Consider the following 20,108-nt stretch of genomic DNA (forward strand, 5'->3'; position numbering starts at 1 on the left):
CTGTCTGTCTGTCACCTCTCTGTCCTCTGTACTGTGTAGATGACATGCTGTCTGTCACCCCTCTGTCCTCTGTACTGTGTAGATGACATGCTGTCTGTCTGTCACCCCTCTGTCATCTGTACTGTGTAGATGACATGCTGTCTGTCACCCCTCTGTCCTCTGTACTGTGTAGATGACATGCTGTCTGTCTGTCTGTCACCCCTCTGTCCTCTGTACTGTGTAGATGACATGCTGTCTGTCTGGCTGTCACCCCTCTGTCCTCTGTACTGTGTAGATGACATGCTGTCTGTCACCTCTCTGTCCTCTGTACTGTGTAGATGACATGCTGTCTGTCTGTCACCCCTCTGTCCTCTGTACTGTGTAGATGACATGCTGTCTGTCACCCTCTGTCTCTCTGTACTGTGTAGATGACATGCTGTCTGTCTGTCTGTCACCCCTCTGTCCTCTGTACTGTGTAGATGACATGCTGTCTGTCACCTCTCTGTCCTCTGTACTGTGTAGATGACATGCTGTCTGTCTGTCACCTCTCTGTCCTCTGTACTGTGTAGATGACATGCTGTCTGTCACCCCTCTGTCCTCTGTACTGTGTAGATGACATGCTGTCTGTCTGTCACCCCTCTGTCCTCTGTACTGTGTAGATGACATGCTGTCTGTCTGTCACCTCTCTCTCCTCTGTACTGTGTGGATGACATGCTGTCTGTCACCCCTCTGTCCTCTGTACTGTGTAGATGACATGCTGTCTGTCACCCCTCTGTCCTCTGTACTGTGTAGATGACATGCTGTCTGTCTGTCACCCTCTGTCCTCTGTACTGTGTAGATGACATGCTGTCTGTCTGTCACCCTCTGTCCTCTGTACTGTGTAGATGACATGCTGTCTGTCTGTCACCTGACATGCTGTCTGTCTGTCTGTCACCCTCTGTCCTCTGTACTGTGACATGACATGCTGTCTGTCACCTCTCCCTACTGTCCTCTGTACTGTGTAGATGACATGCTGTCTGTCTGTCACCTCTCTGTCCTCTGTACTGTGTAGATGACATGCTGTCTGTCTGTCACCTCTCTGTCCTCTGTACTGATGTAGATGACATGCTGTCTGTCTGTCACCCTCTGTCCTCTGTACTGTGTAGATGACATGTCTGTCTGTCACCTCTCTGTCCTCTGTACTGTGTAGATGACATGCTGTCTGTCACCTCTCTGTCCTCTGTACTGTGTGGATGACATGCTGTCTGTCATCCCTCTGTCCTCTGTACTGTGTAGATGACATGCTGTCTGTCACCCCTCTGTCCTCTGTACTGTGTAGATGACATGCTGTCTGTCACCTCTCTGTCCTCTGTACTGTGTAGATGACATGCTGTCTGTCTGTCACCTCTCTCTCCTCTGTACTGTGTAGATGACATGCTGTCTGTCACCCTCTGTCCTCTGTACTGTGTAGATGACATGCTGTCTGTCTGTCACCTCTCTGTCCTCTGTACTGTGTAGATGACATGCTGTCTGTCTGTCACCCCTCTGTCCTCTGTACTGTGTAGATGACATGTCTGTCTGTCACCCTCTGTCCTCTGTACTGTGTAGATGACATGCTGTCTGTCTGTCCCCTCTGTCCTCTGTACTGTGTAGATGACATGCTGTCTGTCTGTCACCCTCTGTCCTCTGTACTGTGTAGATGACATGCTGTCTGTCACCCCTCTGTCCTCTGTACTGTGTAGATGACATGCTGTCTGTCTGTCACCCTCTGTCCTCTGTACTGTGTAGATGACATGCTGTCTGTCTGTCACCTCTCTGTCCTCTGTACTGTGTAGATGACATGCTGTCTGTCACCTCTCTGTCCTCTGTACTGTGTAGATGACATGCTGTCTGTCTGTCACCCTCTGTCCTCTGTACTGTGTAGATGACATGCTGTCTGTCTGTCTGTACCTCTGTCCTCTGTACTGTGTAGATGACATGCTGTCTGTCTGTCACCCTCTGTCCTCTGTACTGTGTAGATGACATGCTGTCTGTCACCTCTCTGTCCTCTGTACTGTGTAGATGACATGCTGTCTGTCTGTCACCCTCTGTCCTCTGTACTGTGTAGATGACATGCTGTCTGTCACCCCTCTGTCCTCTGTACTGTGTAGATGACATGCTGTCTGTCTGTCACCCTCTGTCCTCTGTACTGTGTAGATGACATGCTGTCTCTGTCACCCTCTGTCCTCTGTACTGTGTAGATGACATGCTGTCTGTCACCCCTCTGTCCTCTGTACTGTGTAGATGACATGCTGTCTGTCACCCCTCTGTCCTCTGTACTGTGTAGATGACATGCTGTCTGTCACCCCTCTGTCCTCTGTACTGTGTAGATGACATGCTGTCTGTCTGTCACCCTCTGTCCTCTGTACTGTGTAGATGACATGCTGTCTGTCACCTCTCTGTCCTCTGTACTGTGTAGATGACATGCTGTCTGTCTGTCACCTCTCTGTCCTCTGTACTGTGTAGATGACATGCTGTCTGTCTGTCACCCCTCTGTCCTCTGTACTGTGTAGATGACATGCTGTCTGTCTGTCACCCCTCTGTCCTCTGTACTGTGTAGATGGCATGCTGTCTGTCTGTCACCTCTCTCTCCTCTGTACTGTGTAGATGACATGCTGTCTGTCACCTCTCTGTCCTCTGTACTGTGTAGATGACATGCTGTCTGTCACCTCTCTGCCCTCTGTACTGTGTAGATGACATGCTGTCTGTCACCCCTCTGTCCTCTGTACTGTGTAGATGACATGCTGTCTGTCACCCCTCTGTCCTCTGTACTGTGTAGATGACATGCTGTCTGTCTGTCACCTCTCTCCTCTGTACTGTGTAGATGACATGCTGTCTGTCACCTCTCTGTCCTCTGTACTGTGTAGATGACATGCTGTCTGTCTGTCACCTCTCTCTCCTCTGTACTGTGTAGATGACATGCTGTCTGTCACCTCTCTGTCCTCTGTACTGTGTAGATGACATGCTGTCTGTCACCTCTCTGTCCTCTGTACTGTGTAGATGACATGCTGTCTGTCTGTCACCCCTCTGTCCTCTGTACTGTGTAGATGACATGCTGTCTGTCTGTCACCCCTCTGTCCTCTGTACTGTGTAGATGACATGCTGTCTGTCTGTCACCTCTCTCTCCTCTGTACTGTGTAGATGACATGCTGTCTGTCACCCCTCTGTCCTCTGTACTGTGTAGATGACATGCTGTCTGTCTGTCACCTCTCTCTCCTCTGTACTGTGTAGATGACATGCTGTCTGTCACCTCTCTGTCCTCTGTACTGTGTAGATGACATGCTGTCTGTCACCTCTCTGTCCTCTGTACTGTGTAGATGACATGCTGTCTGTCACCCCTCTGTCCTCTGTACTGTGTAGATGACATGCTGTCTGTCACCCCTCTGTCCTCTGTACTGTGTAGATGACATGCTGTCTGTCTGTCACCTCTCTCTCCTCTGTACTGTGTAGATGACATGCTGTCTGTCACCTCTCTGTCCTCTGTACTGTGTAGATGACATGCTGTCTGTCTGTCACCTCTCTGTCCTCTGTACTGTGTAGATGACATGCTGTCTGTCTGTCACCTCTCTCTCCTCTGTACTGTGTAGATGACATGCTGTCTGTCACCCTCTGTCCTCTGTACTGTGTAGATGACATGCTGTCTGTCTGTCACCCCTCTGTCCTCTGTACTGTGTAGATGACATGCTGTCTGTCACCCTCTGTCCTCTGTACTGTGTAGATGACATGCTGTCTGTCACCTCTCTGTCCTCTGTACTGTGTAGATGACATGCTGTCTGTCTGTCACCCTCTGTCCTCTGTACTGTGTAGATGACATGCTGTCTGTCTGTCACCTCTCTGTCCTCTGTACTGTGTAGATGACATGCTGTCTGTCACCCCTCTGTCCTCTGTACTGTGTAGATGACATGCTGTCTGTCACCCCTCTGTCCTCTGTACTGTGTAGATGACATGCTGTCTGTCACCCCTCTGTCCTCTGTACTGTGTAGATGACATGCTGTCTGTCACCCCTCTGTCCTCTGTACTGTGTAGATGACATGCTGTCTGTCACCCCTCTGTCCTCTGTACTGTGTAGATGACATGCTGTCCGCGCTGGGCAGTATAGTGGGCAGGAAGCATCCCTCCACTGTTCAGGCCAAGCAGCTGAAACAGAGTGTACCCATGATGACTGTGGTGCTCCACCTCCTCACCTCTCAGGTAACCCTTCCTACTGTACTACAGTATGTCACAAACACTGTATTCTAGCATATACCGTTATTGATGCACGGACCGGTTTGGGGTTTTACTTAAGCAGTAATGCACCTCAGGGGTTTGTGGTATATGGCCAATATACCACAGCTAAGGTCTGTTCTTATACACGACGCATCGCGGAGTACAGCCTGGACACAGCCCTTAGCCGTGGTATATTGGCCACATACCACAACCCCCTGGGGTACTTTATTACTATTATAAACTGGTTACCAACAGAATTAGAGCAGTAAAAAGACATGTTTTGTCATACCTGTGGTATACGGTCTTCTATACAGGGTAGCCTAGTGGTTAGAGCGTTGGACTAGTAACCGAAAGGTTTCATGTTTAAATCCCCGAGCTGACAAGGTACAAATCTGTCTTTCTGCCCCTGAACAGGCAGTTAACCCACTGTTCCTATGCTGTCATTGAAAATAAGAATTTGTTCTTAACTGACTTGCCTAGTTACATTAAGGAAAAAAAAATATATATATATATATATATACCATGGCTGTCAGCCAATCGGCATTCAGGGCTCGAACCACCAGGTTTATAATTGAACTTATGTAACTGTATTTGAATGTTTGGTTTGTTAAATGTGATACGCCGTGTGTAACATCCATTTTTATAGTTTACTTCGCTGTTTGAGTCATCTCTCTCTCCATGCAGCTTTCCACACAGACCTAGCCCCGCCCCCTGTCACTCAAGGAGCGCATTTGTTTTTCCTCGACCAGGTGTTCAGTCTGCATGGTCAATGCAGCACATGCAACAATGTTGATGACAATGATGCTGTTTTCACTTTGCTTCTTATTATAAATCTACTAGTGTTTTATAATGACACTATTGTTTTGTGTTTCTTATATCTGCAAACAGCTAGTTTGTATTTTATTAGCCTCTAATGCTAATCGCTCTTTAGCTGCCTAGCTAGTTAATAAATGTACTGAATCAGAGCAAACGTAATTAGCTGTACTTCCTGATAATACCAGTGATGGTTTAGACCTAAATGAGCATGTTGTCTAAATCAGAGGAATACGCGAAGCATGAATATGTTAGCTACATGAAGTAGCTAAGAGAAAACATTAAATGTAGCCAAAGATTATATTGTCCCTTAGGAAACACTTATCAACACTTTGGTTCCTACCCTGTCACAATAACTCCTCCATGGCACTTTCATTCATTGTCACGTCAAACAACACTGTATGATTATATTCTAGCTCTATAATTAGAATAATCATGATATTTCCATGATTCCAACGGTTCACCCAACCTTTTTGCTCTAACTTGCAAGCCAAATCACAATTGGAACATTTGGTTAAAAATAAGGCCTAGATTGTTTGCCCATATTGTTCAGCCCTACAGTATGTGGCAGTGTGGAAATGATCTCAAATGAGCCCAGGAAATGCAGAAATGGATGAAAATGCTGAATAAAACAATTAGAATGGAGAATTGAAGTCACAAAACAGCACTCCCTTCAGCCCCCCCTTCTGAACCAACACTTTCATCTACAGATGAATGCACTAACTGTAAGTCACTCTGGATAAGTGCTTCTGCTAATTGACTCAAATGTAAAAATGTTCAAATAAAGCACTTCTATTATTCGAAACCATAAAATACATTCATACCGTCCAATTTTTAAAAATGACCATGATATTATATTTTAGTCATATCGCCCATTCCCTACTGTGTGTGTGTGTGTGTGTGTGTGTGTGTGTGTGTGTGTGTGTGTGTGTGTGTGTGTGTGTGTGTGTGTGTGTGTGTGTGTGTGTGTGTGTGTGGTGTGTGTGTGTGTGTGTGTGTGTGTGTACGGATCAAGTACGGTACATGCATGTGCGTGATTGTGAAATGAGATCACTTGTTTAATAAGATGGAACCTCAGTCAGTTAGAATGGATTCACAAGCTAATGGATCAGGAGAGGTCAGGATCTCTGACACTATTGAATAATTCCCAATTGGCTGTTTGAACATCTTATAGCATCTCTCCATCATAAAACATACAGCACACTGCCTAGAGGCTTCAACTGATGCTTATTGATACATTTCTGAAACCCTTCTGCTGATTTGTGTCCACTCCTACCACCTAGAGCCAATGAATCAGGGGGTTAGCTTTAAGAGCTGTGAGTCTCTCTCCTCATCCAAACCAACAGAGATCTTAATCAACTTTATCACAAGCAGAATAGAGCAGGGAACTGTGCCAGAGACCACGGCTCTTCTGAGCACTGCCGCAGCTAATTGGATTAGAATGCTGCAGTAGAACAGTCACACGCACACACACACGCTCACACGCACGCACGCACGCACACACACACACACACACACACACACACACATCAAGTACTGTGTGCAGTGAGCGTCAATAACCTTGATACGTAATTGAAGTTGCTTGGTTTTAACACACTGTATCTGCGCTCTTTGGAGTGGTGAAACTAATGTGGTTGTTTACCACTATGCTTCTGGTTCACTTGGATACCTGTCGGCTGGCCAACACTGAGAGGGTGTCAACTAAACCTGGTTAACCAGGAGAAGGTGAAATATTCACACCCCACCTACTGGACATCTAACGTCAAAGTGTGTTTTCTATGTTACTGTGGCAAAACAGATTTAGATGATGAAAATCGTAGCTGATGCACTATTTAAGTTTACATTTAGGCTAAACTTTGAATCATCTTTTCCAAAGCCATGATTACTAATACATAATATACCCAGAGATGGCACATAAACGACTAGAAAATGCATTAAAGGTTGTTATTTTCATCCCACTCTGCCTCACAGACAGATTATTGTCAGTTGCCAATAGACATGGTGGGGAAATTGGATTTAGTGATGACTGTCTCAATTGAGCAGAAATGATTAATATGACTAAATCTTAGCGAGAGAGATGCTTGTCAACAAGCAGCCTGCAGGATGAAACCATGCAGTGATTAAATATCGCTCCTCCATTTCCCTGCCATTCTTCATGGAGACTAGACAACACCACCACAGTGTTGAGCCGTCTCATTAGAAAAGTAAGAACTTGTCACTCTCATAGACCCCCCTCCCCCCCACTGCCATTTAACAAGGTAAAGCATTTAGTAGTCTGTTAAATGGGGTTACTGTGCTATTTATCTGTGATGTGACAGATAGCTGTCCCTAATAGCGGTGGTCCTTGCCATGCGTGTGTAATAACATGATGGTATTAAAACTAACTAGCTGGGCTCTGATGTGAGTCTGGTCTTACTGATGGTATTAAAACTAACTAGCTGGGCTCTGATGTGAGTCTGGTCTTACTGATGGTATTAAAACTAACTAACTGGGCTCTGATGTGAGTCAGGACTGATGCTCTGGTTTACATCTATGTGTCATACACTTTACTACACTTTACTACACTTTACTACAGGCCACGTCTGCCCTGGAGCTCTTTATCAATACATGTATGGAGCAGTCCTTTAATGTTGTTTGGAGTGTTTGTTTTAGTGGATGCACTCTCTCTCCTGTGTGTGTGTGTGTGTGTGTGTGTGTGTGTGTGTGTGTGTGTGTGTGTGTGTGTGTGTGTGTGTGTGTGTGTGTGTGTGTGTGTGTGTGTGTGTGTGTGTGTGTGTGTGTGTGTGTGCACTGCTGGACCTGGTGAGAAAGAGAAAACGATGCTCTACTGTGGGCTGACAGCTCAGTGGGGCTTTACGAAGCCTCTGCTTACAGGAGCAGAGAAAGTTGGCAGGGAATTAAGAGTTAGAGAGGAGAGACTGAGAGGCTGAGGTCAGAGAGAGAGAGAACTTACTGTAGCATTGTGTAATATCTATCTCCCTTTCCCCCCCTCTTTCTCTCTCTCTGTCTCTCTCTCTCTCTCTCTCTCTCTCTCTCTCTCTCTCTCTCTGTTTTTTAGATATTCAGGCCACAGGTTGTGACTGAGGAGTTTCTCTTCAAATTTGGAGCACTGCTGGTAAGTCATTGAGACAGTGATGTGTAGTGGTATTGTCCCATGGTCTTCTGCACCCCTTATTTCTGATGTTCTTCCAGAGTCACATAACATCTATTGATGCCAGTGAGACCAGTTTGGGCAGTGCAATAGGTGAGTGAATGTCAGCTTGCTTTATGACTGGTTATTAATAATACAGGTTTCATTTGGACAACTGGCCCATAAAGCCCAGACTGTAGGTATAACCTGCTGCTTGATTCCCAGGACAAGCAGGTTCAGAGGAGCTGATCAGGAACACTCTGTCAGCTGTGGAGGCCATCACCCAGCACCCTGCCCTGCTGACACCCATCACTGTCCTGTGAGTAGGGTCCTAGTCCCTAACCTCTTATCCCCTAGCCCCTCAGCCCCTAGTCCCTAACCCCCTAGGTCCTAGCCCCTAGTCCCTAACCTCCTAGTCCCTGGCCCCTTAGCCCCTAACCCCCTAGTTCCTAACCTCTTAGCCCCTAACCCCTTAGCCCCTAAACCCCTGGCCCCTTAGCCCCAAATCCTTAGCACCTAACCTCTTAGCCCCTAGTCCCTAACCCCTTAGCCCCTAACCCCTCTGGCCCCTTAGCCCCAAACCCTTAGCACCTAACCTCTTAGCCTCTAACCCCTTAGCCCCTAACCCCTTAGACCCTAGTCCCTAACCTCTTAGCCCATAACCCCTTAGCCCCTAGTCCCTAACCCCTTAGCCCCAAACCCTTAGCACCTAACCTCTTAGCCCCTAGTCCCTAACCCCTTAGCCCCTTAGCCCCAAACCCTTAGCACCTAACCTCTTAGCCCCTAGTCCCTAACCCCTTAGCCCCTAACCCCCTGGCCCCTTAGCCCCAAACCCTTAGCACCTAACCTCTTAGCCTCTAACCCCTTAGCCCCTAACCCCTTAGACCCTAGTCCCTAACCTCTTAGCCCATAACCCCTTAAATAAGAATTTATCTTTACTGACTTGCCTAGTTAAATAAAGGTTAAGTAAATTGTTGGAACAAGCTCTATGCAGAGGTGAAACACAGCAATATCTGATCTAGTCATCTGTTTTTAGTTCTATCTATTTATACTCATGACTGGCTGTTGCCTGATAGAAAAGCCTCTTCTGAGTCAGACAGACAGTTAAAAACCCTTTGCACGGTGGAGGGAGAATATGTGTTGAATATAATGGGAAGTAGGAGACTGCAGAGCACAACAGTCTCTTTTGATGGATATATTCTAATAAACAACAAAGGTGCTCAATGGATCCATCCCAAATGGCACCTCAATCCCCTTATACAGTAGTGCACTGCTTTTGTCCAGGGCGCATAGAGCTCTGGTCGAGGGTAGTGCACTATAAGGGAATTAGGCTGCCATTTGGGACACATCCATGGAGACACAGTATATTCTTTATACCCACCTCAGGCTTCTTATTCTAATGTTGTCTCCTGTTTAGATTACATCCTCGTTGAGTGTTTACTGTTGTTTCTATGGAAATCGTCCTCATCATAATAGACTAGAACAGAACAGAGCGTTTACTGTTGTTTCTATGGAAATCGTCCTCATCAAAATAGACTAGAACAGAACAGAGCGTTTACTGTTGTTTCTATGGAAATCGTCCTCATCAAAATAGACTAGAACAGAACAGAGCGTTTACTGTTGTTTCTATGGAAATCGTCCTCATCATAATAGACTAGAACAGAACAGAGCGTTTACTGTTGTTTCTATAGAAATCGTCCTCATCATAATAGACTAGAACAGAACAGAGCGTTGACTGTTGTTTCTATGGAAATCGTCCTCATCAAAATAGACTAGAACAGAACAGAGCGTTTACTGTTGTTTCTATGGAAATCGTCCTCATCATAATTGACTAAAACAGAACAGAGCGTTTACTGTTGTTTCTATGGAAATCGTCCTCATCATAATAGACTAGAACAGAACAGAGCGTTTACTGTTGTTTCTATGGAAATCGTCCTCATCATAATAGACTAGAACAGAACAGAGCGTTTACTGTTGTTTCTATGGAAATCGTCCTCATCATAATAGACTAAAACAGAACAGAGCGTTTACTGTTGTTTCTATGGAAATCGTCCTCATCATAATAGACTAAAACAGAACAGAGCGTTTACTGTTGTTTCTATGGAAATCGTCCTCATCATAATAGACTAAAACAGAACAGAGCGTTTACTGTTGTTTCTATGGAAATGTCCTTCATAATAGACTAAAACAGAACAGAGCGTTTACTGTTGTTTCTATGGAAATCGTCCTCATCATAATAGACTAAAACAGAACAGAGCGTTTACTGTTGTTTCTATGGAAATCGTCCTCATCATAATAGACTAGAACAGAACAGAGCGTTTACTGTTGTTTCTATGGAAATCGTCCTCATCATAATAGACTAAAACAGAACAGAGTGTTTACTGTTGTTTCTATGGAAATCGTCCTCATCATAATAGACTAGAACAGAACAGAGCGTTTACTGTTGTTTCTATGGAAATCATCCTCATCATAATAGACTAAAACAGAACAGAGCGTTTACTGTTGTTTCTATGGAAATCGTCCTCATCATAATAGACTAGAACAGAGCGTTTACTGTTGTTTCTATGGAAATCGTCCTCATCATAATAGACTAAAACAGAACAGAGCGTTTACTGTTGTTTCTATGGAAATCGTCCTCATCATAATAGACTAAAACAGAACAGAGCGTTTACTGTTGTTTCTATGGAAATCGTCCTCATCATAATAGACTAAAACAGAACAGAGCGTTTACTGTTGTTTCTATGGAAATCGTCCTCATCATAATAGACTAGAACAGAACAGAGTGTTTACTGTTGTTTCTATAGAAATCGTCCTCATCATAATAGACTAAAACAGAACAGAGCGTTTACTGTTGTTTCTATGGAAATCGTCCTCATCATAATAGACTAAAACAGAACAGAGCGTTTACAGTTGTTTCTATGGAAATCGTCCTCATCATAATAGACTAAAACAGAACAGAGCATTTACTGTTGTTTCTATGGAAATCGTCCTCATCATAATAGACTAAAACAGAACAGAGTGTTTACTGTTGTTTCTATGGAAATCATCCTCATCATAATAGACTAGAACAGAACAGAGCGTTTACTGTTGTTTCTATGGAAATCATCCTCATCATAATAGACTAAAACAGAACAGAGCGTTTACTGTTGTTTCTATGGAAATCGTCCTCATCATAATAGACTAGAACAGAACAGAGCGTTTACTGTTGTTTCTATGGAAATCGTCCTCATCATAATAGACTAGAACAGAACAGAGCGTTTACTGTTGTTTCTATGGAAATCGTCCTCATCATAATAGACTAGAACAGAACAGAGCGTTTACTGTTGTTTCTATGGAAATCGTCCTCATCAAAATAGACTAGAACAGAACAGAGCGTTTACTGTTGTTTCTATGGAAATCGTCCTCATCAAAATAGACTAGAACAGAACAGAGCGTTTACTGTTGTTTCTATGGAAATCGTCCTCATCATAATAGACTAGAACAGAACAGAGCGTTTACTGTTGTTTCTATAGAAATCGTCCTCATCATAATAGACTAGAACAGAACAGAGCGTTGACTGTTGTTTCTATGGAAATCGTCCTCATCAAAATAGACTAGAACAGAACAGAGCGTTTACTGTTGTTTCTATGGAAATCGTCCTCATCATAATTGACTAAAACAGAACAGAGCGTTTACTGTTGTTTCTATGGAAAGTCCTCATCATAATAGACAAGAACAGAACAGAGCGTTTACTGTTGTTTCTATGGAAATCGTCCTCATCATAATAGACTAAAACAGAACAGAGCGTTTACTGTTGTTTCTATGGAAATCGTCCTCATCATAATAGACTAGAACAGAACAGAGCGTTTACTGTTGTTTCTATGGAAATCGTCCTCATCATAATAGACTAAACAGAACAGAGCGTTTACTGTTGTTTCTATGGAAATCGTCCTCATCATAATAGACTAAAACAGAACAGAGCGTTTACTGTTGTTTCTATGGAAATCGTCCTCATCATAATAGACTAGAACAGAACAGAGCGTTTACTGTTGTTTCTATGGATAGTCCTCATCATAATAGACTAAAACAGAACAGAGCGTTTACTGTTGTTTCTATGGAAATTCCTCATCATAATAGACTAAAACAGAACAGAGCGTTTACTGTTGTTTCTATGGAAATCGTCCTCATCATAATAGACTAGAACAGAACAGAGCGTTTACTGTTGAGAAATCGTCCTCATCATAATAGACTAGAACAGAACAGAGCGTTGACTGTTGTTTCTATGGAAATCGTCCTCATCAAAATAGACTAGAACAGAACAGAGCGTTTACTGTTGTTTCTATGGAAATCGTCCTCATCATAATTGACTAAAACAGAACAGAGCGTTTACTGTTGTTTCTATGGAAATCGTCCTCATCATAATAGACAAGAACAGAACAGAGCGTTTACTGTTGTTTCTATGGAAATCGTCCTCATCATAATAGACTAAAACAGAACAGAGCGTTTACTGTTGTTTCTATGGAAATCGTCCTCATCATAATAGACTAGAACAGAGCGTTTACTGTTGTTTCTATGGAAATCGTCCTCATCATAATAGACTAAAACAGAACAGAGCGTTTACTGTTGTTTCTATGGAAATCGTCCTCATCATAATAGACTAAAACAGAACAGAGCGTTTACTGTTGTTTCTATGGAAATCGTCCTCATCATAATAGACTAAAACAGAACAGAGTGTTTACTGTTGTTTCTATGGAAATCGTCCTCATCATAATAGACTAGAACAGAACAGAGCGTTTACTGTTGTTTCTATGGATATCGTCCTCATCATAATAGACTAAAACAGAACAGAGCGTTTACTGTTGTTTCTATGGAAATCATCCTCATCATAATAGACTAAAACAGAACAGAGCGTTTACTGTTGTTTCTATGGAAATCGTCCTCATCATAATAGACTAGAACAGAACAGAGCGTTTACTGTTGTTTCTATAGAAATCGTCCTCATCATAATAGACTAAAACAGAACAGAGCGTTTACTGTTGTTTCTATGGAAATCGTCCTCATCATAATAGACTAAAACAGAACAGAGCATTTACTGTTGTTTCTATGGAAATCGTCCTCATCATAATAGACTAGAACAGAACAGAGCGTTTACTGTTGTTTCTATGGAAGGACAGGAGCAACATCATATTCACATAGAGATTGGGAGTGCTCACACAAGTGCTCATTTCATTGCTCCTCGCTTTACTAGACGACATGTTTAAAAGAAAAGACATCATTTATACATTTGCATGTGATGAATAAATGACTTGTTGGTGATGTATAACAGGAGTCAAATGGAAATACTTTCTTATATTAGGTTTATGTGTTGTTTATTTGATGTTTGTTTTATTTATTTGTTGTTTTATTTTATGTTTGTTGTTTATTTTATGTATAAATATATATTTGATCTCTTCAAGGTTGTTGATTGCATTCTTCCTCCACTGACTTCTCTTGCCTTCAGTAAAAATGGTAAGGAAACGTCTGGGTCATGTGCTCTCCATGCTTAACATCTAAGTACATAGATAGGCAGTCTGGAACGTGCACATTCTGCAATGTTCCCTATCTAGCATGGCACACAGCAAGGCCCTTGGTCTAAGGTTAACCACATTTGCATGTGCTTGGTATTGTAGTAAATGTTTTGATTTGTATGTAAGGTAACTATCAGCTCTCTCACTGCAGAGGGTCTGCATGGATCAATAATGCTGTGTGTGTGTGTGTGTGTGTGTGTGTTACATGCTCTGTTTTGTGTTGTAGTGGAGTGGCGTATCGTCAGCTTGCGTGTTCTGTCAGAGATCACACTGCTGCTGCTGAGCCAAGAGGCCGTGGAGGAGGGAGAGAGGAGAGAGAGAGAGTGCAACTCTTCAACTGGCAGACTACTGACTCTCATTACAGAAGCCCTTCTTCCACAGTGAGTATGCTCTCTCCTGCATCTCTCTATCTCTCTCTCCTCTACCCTCTCTATCACTCTGCTCTTCTCTACATTTTCCCTCTCTCCTCCCCCCTCTTATCTCCCCTACCCACTCTCCCTGCTCTCTCTCTCCGCTCTCCCCTATCCTCTCCCCTCTCTCTTATCTCCCCTACCCTCTCTCCCTGCTCTCTCTCTCCGCTCTCCCCTATCCTCTCCCCTCTCTCTTATCTCCCCTACCCACTCTCCCTGCTCTCTCTCTCCGCTCTCCCCTATCCTCTCCCCTCTCTCTTATCTCCCCTACCCACTCTCCCTGCTCTCTCTCTCCGCTCTCCCCTATCCTCTCCCCTCTCTCTTATCTCCCCTACCCACTCTCCCTGCTCTCTCTCTCCGCTCTCCCCTATCCTCTCCCCTCTCTCTTATCTCCCCTACCCACTCTCCCTGCTCTCTCTCTCCGCTCTCCCCTATCCTCTCCCCTCTCTCTTATCTCCCCTACCCACTCTTCTTTCATCTCTCTCCCCTATCCTCTCCTTCTCTCTTATCTCCCCTACCCACTCTCCCTGCTCTCTCTCTCCGCTCTCCCTATCCTCTATCTCTCTCTTATCTCCTTTAACCCACTCTCCCTCTATCTCTCTCTGCTCTCCCTTTACCCCTCTCTCTCTCTATCTCTCTGCTCTCCTTTAACCTCTCCTCACCTCTCCCTCTCTCTCTGCTCTCCTTTACCCCTCTCTCTCTCTATCTCTCTCTGCTCTCCTTTAACCCTCTCTCTCTCTATCTCTCTCTGCTCTCCTTTACCCCTCTCTCTCTCTATCTCTCTCTGCTCTCCTTTAACCCTCTCTCTCTCTATCTCTCTCTGCTCTTCTTTACCCCTCTCTCTCTCTATCTCTCTCTGCTCTCCTTTACCCCTCTCTCTCTATCTCTCTCTGCTCTCCTTTACCCCTCTCTCTCTATCTCTCTCTGCTCTCCTTTACCCCCCTCTCTCTATCTCTCTCTGCTCTCCTTTACCCCTCTCTCTCTATCTCTCTCTGCTCTCCTTTACCCCTCTCTCTATCTCTCTCTGCTCTCCTTTACCCCCCTCTCTCTATCTCTCTCTGCTCTCCTTTACCCCCTCTCTCTCTATCTCTCTCTGCTCTCCTTTACTCCCCCTCTCTCTATCTCTCTCTGCTCTCCTTTACCCCCTCTCTCTCTATCTCTCTCTGCTCTCCTTTACCCCCCTCTCTCTATCTCTCTCTGCTCTCCTTTACCCCCTCTCTCTCTATCTCTCTCTGCTCTCCTTTACCCCCTCTCTCTATCTCTCTCTGCTCTCCTTTACCCCTCTCTCTATCTCTCTCTGCTCTCCTTTACCCCTCTCTCTATCTCTCTCTGCTCTCCTCTCCTCTACCCCTCTCTCTCCTCTCCTCTACCCTCTCTCTCTACTCTCCTCTACCTTCTCTCCTCTCTCTCTCTATTCTCTCTCTACTCTCCTCTACCCTCTCTCTCTGCTCTCCTTTACCTCTCTCTCTCTCTCTCTCTCTCTCTGCTCTGCTCTCCTCTACTCTCTCTCTCTACTCCCCTCTACCTTCTCTCCTCTCTCTCTTTCTACTCCCATCTACCTTCTCTCCTCTCTCTCTTTCTACTCCCCTCTACCTTCTCTCCTCTCTCTCTTTCTACTCCCCTCTACCTTCGCTCCTCTCTCTCTTTCTACTCTCCTCTACCCTCTCTCCTCTCTCTCTCTACTCTCCTCTACCCTCTCTCCTCTCTCTCTCTCTCTCCTCTACCCTCTCTCCTCTCTCTCTCTCTCTCCTCTACCCTCTCTCCTCTACCCTCTCTCTTTCTACTCTCCTCTACTCTCCTCTACCCTCTCTCTCTACTCTCCTGTACCCTCTCTCCTCTCTACTCTCTCTCTCTCTCTCTACTCTCCTCTACCCTCTCTCTCTACTCTCTCTCTCTACTCTCCTCTACCCTCTCTCTCTACTCTCCTCTCTCTCTCTCTACTCTCACCTACCCTCTCCCTTTGTGCCTACCCTCTCTCTCCCTTCAGCTGCTTCTGCAGACTTCTCAACTTTAGTTCATTTAAAAGTTCTGATGACATGGATTAATTAATGACCAGAAACTGAGAGCCAGTCCAGCTCCACTGTTCATCTGGGCCTGGGTGTGTGGAGTGCAGTCAAAGTAGTGAACCTTCTTGTTTTGTTAACTTTATTTGGCCAGTTCCCTAGTGTTAGAAATAAACGTTTCAAATAAACGTTTTAGATTTATTGAATTTATTTATGTTTTTTTTCATTAGTAATTTAGATTTATTGAATTCAATATTTAAGCCAGTCCTCATATGTGTTGGCCAGTTCTCTGCAGAGGATTTCTCGATAGTTAGTAAAACATCTATACACCGATCAACAAGCTGTTGAACTAACTAGACCCTAAACCTATCTGTAGGGGACTACCCTAATAGCTATCCAAATAAGGTGTGTCTGATGTCTCTCCTATGTTGTACAGGTATGAATCTCTCCTGTTGGAGCCAGACCCAATCCCAGTCTACGCTCTCAAGCTGCTGGTGGCCCTCACAGAACACAGCAGCCCTGTCAACAGGTAAAACCTTCTAAACCAGCCTCCTGAGTGGCGCAGCGGTCTATGTCACTGCTTCGCAGTGCTTGAGGTGTCATTACAGACCCTGGTTCGATCCCAGGCAGTGTCACAGCCGACTGTGACCGGGAGACCCATGAGGCGGCGCATTATTGGCCCAGTGTCGTCCGGGTTAAGTGAAGGGTTTGGCCGGCCCGGGATTTCATTGTCGCATCGCGTTCTAGCGACTCCTTGACTTTGAGCACCAGCTGGACGGTGTTTCCTCCGAAACATTGGTGCGACTGGCTTCCGGGTTAAGCGAGCAGTGTGTCAAGAAGCAGTGCGGCTTGGCAGGGTCGTGTTTCGGAAGACGCACGGCTCTCCAGGGGAGTTGCAGTGATGGGACAAGACTGGAACTACCAATTTGATATCACGATATTGGGGAGAACAAGGGGTAAAATAAAATAAATAACTTCTAAACCAGGGATCATCAACTAGATTCAGCCGTGGGCCGTTTTGTTTCTGGAGGATGGTCTGGAGGATGGTCTGGAGGATGGTCTGGAGGATGGTCGGGGGTCCGGAACATCATTTGTAGACTGCAAACTGACCGCAAGAAGCCCAAACAGATATAATATTAAACTAAACATAATCATTTCTAACCTTGTTTACATTTGTATATAATCACGTCTCTCTACTATGTGTGGGAATACTTGGGAACAGATTTCAAAATGAAAATTACTTGGAGCTGATTTCCTGGTGTTTTTACAGTCTTTTATGTCCAACCATGGAAAATATATATATATTTTGTGCTCAGAACATTTTAGTTGCCAAATAAAAGCATTCGGCCTGCGGGTTGCCAGCTGGGGAACCCTGTTCTAAACCATCTCTAGATAGACAGACTAGGACTCTAACCAACGCAATGTCATCTTGATGAAAACCAGAGAGTCTAACCAACACAATGTCATCTTGATGAAAACCAGAGAGTCTAACCAACACAATGTCATCTTGATGAAAACCAGAGAGTCTAACCAACACAATGTCATCTTGATGAAAACCAGAGAGTCTAACCAACACAATGTCATCTTGATGAAAACCAAAGAGTCTAACCAACACAATGTCATCTTGATGAAAACCAGAGAGTCTAACCAACACAATGTCATCTTGATGAAAACCAGAGAGTCTAACCAACACAATGTCATCTTGATGAAAACCAGAGAGTCTAACCAACACAATGTCATCTTGATGAAAACCAAAGAGTCTAACCAACACAATGTCATCTTGAAGAAAACCAGAGAGTCTAACCAACACAATGTCATCTTGATGAAAACCAGAGAGTCTAACCAACACAATGTCATCTTGATGAAAACCAGAGAGTCTAACCAACACAATGTCATCTTGATGAAAACCAGAGAGTCTAACCAACACAGTGTCAAAATGATTAAATGATTGAGAAGCTGCTTTATTCCGCATTTGTTATTGAGGTGAGTTGCTATGGCATCTGTTATTATCTACCTTGAGTTTATGGAGGTGAGTTGCGATGGGGTTGCTATGGCATCTGTTATTATCTACCCAGAGTTTATGGAGGTGAGTTGCGATGGGGTTGCTATGGCATCTGTTATTATCTACCCAGAGTTTATGGAGGTGAGTTGCGGTGGGGTTGCTATGGCATCTGTTATTATCTACCCAGAGTTTATGGAGGTGAGTTGCGGTGGGGTTGCTATGGCATCTGTTATTATCTACCCAGAGTTTATGGAGGTGAGTTGCGATGGGGTTGCTATGGCATCTGTTATTATCTACCCAGAGTTTATGGAGGTGAGTTGCGGTGGGGTTGCTATGGCATCTGTTATTATCTACCCAGAGTTTATGGAGGTGAGTTGCGATGGGGTTGCTATGGCATCTGTTATTGTCTACCCAGAGTTTATGGAGGTGAGTTGCGATGGGGTTGCTATGGCATCTGTTATTGTCTACCCAGAGTTTATGGAGGTGAGTTGCTATGGCATCTGTTATTGTCTACCCAGAGTTTATGGAGGTGAGTTGCGGTGGAGTTGCTATGGCATCTCTTATTGTCTACCCAGAGTTTATGGAGGTGAGTTGCGATGGGGTTGCTATGGCATCTCTTATTGTCTACCCAGAGTTTATGGAGGTGAGTTGCTATGGCATCTGTTATTGTCTACTCAGAGTTTATGGAGGTGAGTTGCGGTGGAGTTGCTATGGCATCTGTTGTACACAACGCAACCTGAAGAGACAACACAGCATCTTGATTAACACTTGCATTCAATAATTGTTTGTTTATCAGCAGCCTAATACATAGTTTAATATGCTTGACCTTTTCGCAGCATCAGCATGTTGAGGGGTGTTCCAGAGTTGTGGCCTCATGTAGGGAGCAGTGTGGAGCTCAGGCCCAACACTGCACTGTTTCCCTAATAACACACTGTAGATCCCCCTCCTCCCTCTGTAGCTGCCTGCCTGCAGGGCACAAACTCACAGTGCATGGCACATTTAGAATTCAGCTCACACTATGTTTCCTTGGCTTGCCAGGGCTGTTCCACCCCTCCTCCGTTCAGTTATCTGAATCATAGGGGAAAGTAGAGCATAAATAAGTGCAAACTTAAACTAATTTTAGAGAACTACTCACATAGAGACATGATTTAATTGCAGAAGTTGATGCATAAGCACACATACATGAGGCATTGTCTTGTCCTTATTGAAAGAAAGCTACACTGGTAATGTGCTGTTAAAGAGATTCCCAGAGGTAGGACTTCCCTGATATGCTGCAGCAGTAACACACTCACACACGCAAACACGGTCGTACGCAAGGTCACACACACGCTCACACTCACACACACTGGGCTGAAGGAGAGGGAACCGTTCCCTGGGAAAGGAAAGTCATCGATTGATTGATGATTGGATGTGTCCAACTAGGACCAGCCTACAGGAGAGGTGTGATGTCATCTCCATGTCGCTGCTGTTCAGGGGAGAACAGTGGAGCTGATAGAAGGAGAACAGGAGAACAGAACAGGGGGGTTAACAGCTCCCGGGGGAGTTTTAAAGGAGTCTTTCACCAGCTGGTGGCAACACACACCTCAGCAGTATGTCTGTCATCCTGCTCAATGGCTTTCAGATCACACTGGACCTGGAGCACAAAGAGGAAGACGTAATGTCACTTTTCAAAAGGAAATCTGAGAATGTCCTTAACCAACCCGTTCACCCCACCCTCTTTGAAGGCTTTGTCTGGATCTATATAGGGCGCTATGTTAGAACAGGACCCATAGGGCTCTAGTCAAAAGTTGTGCTCTATGTAGGGAATAGGGTGACATTTGGGATGTACAGTATGTTGTAGGTTGCTATAGCTAGCTAGCTGCTGCAGTTGTATGAGATTCCTGCATAGTGTTTAGTATTAACCATGGATATTCCAGTGTTCATCAGAGAGCCAGACTGTCCTCTAACCTAATGGCAGGCAGCAGGCAGGCAGACAGGCCCTTTGTGTGCTTGGGATTAGTA

At 44.6% G+C, this 20,108-nt stretch overlaps 1 protein-coding gene across 1 annotated transcript in view; it reads left to right on the forward strand.

Annotated features, from left to right (window-relative positions):
* The window catches only part of ulk4 (unc-51 like kinase 4), a 251,125-nt gene that overhangs the window by 85,603 nt on the left and 145,414 nt on the right, over window positions 1-20,108 (forward strand). The window contains exons 24-30 of the mRNA XM_042319135.1: window positions 4,067-4,188; window positions 8,075-8,131; window positions 8,209-8,260; window positions 8,372-8,460; window positions 13,582-13,633; window positions 13,919-14,072; window positions 16,542-16,634. Coding sequence (XP_042175069.1) covers window positions 4,067-4,188; window positions 8,075-8,131; window positions 8,209-8,260; window positions 8,372-8,460; window positions 13,582-13,633; window positions 13,919-14,072; window positions 16,542-16,634 — 619 coding nt within the window. The remainder of the gene's footprint in view (window positions 1-4,066; window positions 4,189-8,074; window positions 8,132-8,208; window positions 8,261-8,371; window positions 8,461-13,581; window positions 13,634-13,918; window positions 14,073-16,541; window positions 16,635-20,108) is intronic.

The sequence above is a fragment of the Oncorhynchus tshawytscha genome, unplaced genomic scaffold, assembly GCF_018296145.1.
Source record: "Oncorhynchus tshawytscha isolate Ot180627B unplaced genomic scaffold, Otsh_v2.0 Un_scaffold_7589_pilon_pilon, whole genome shotgun sequence".
Taxonomy (NCBI): Eukaryota; Metazoa; Chordata; class Actinopteri; order Salmoniformes; family Salmonidae; genus Oncorhynchus; species Oncorhynchus tshawytscha.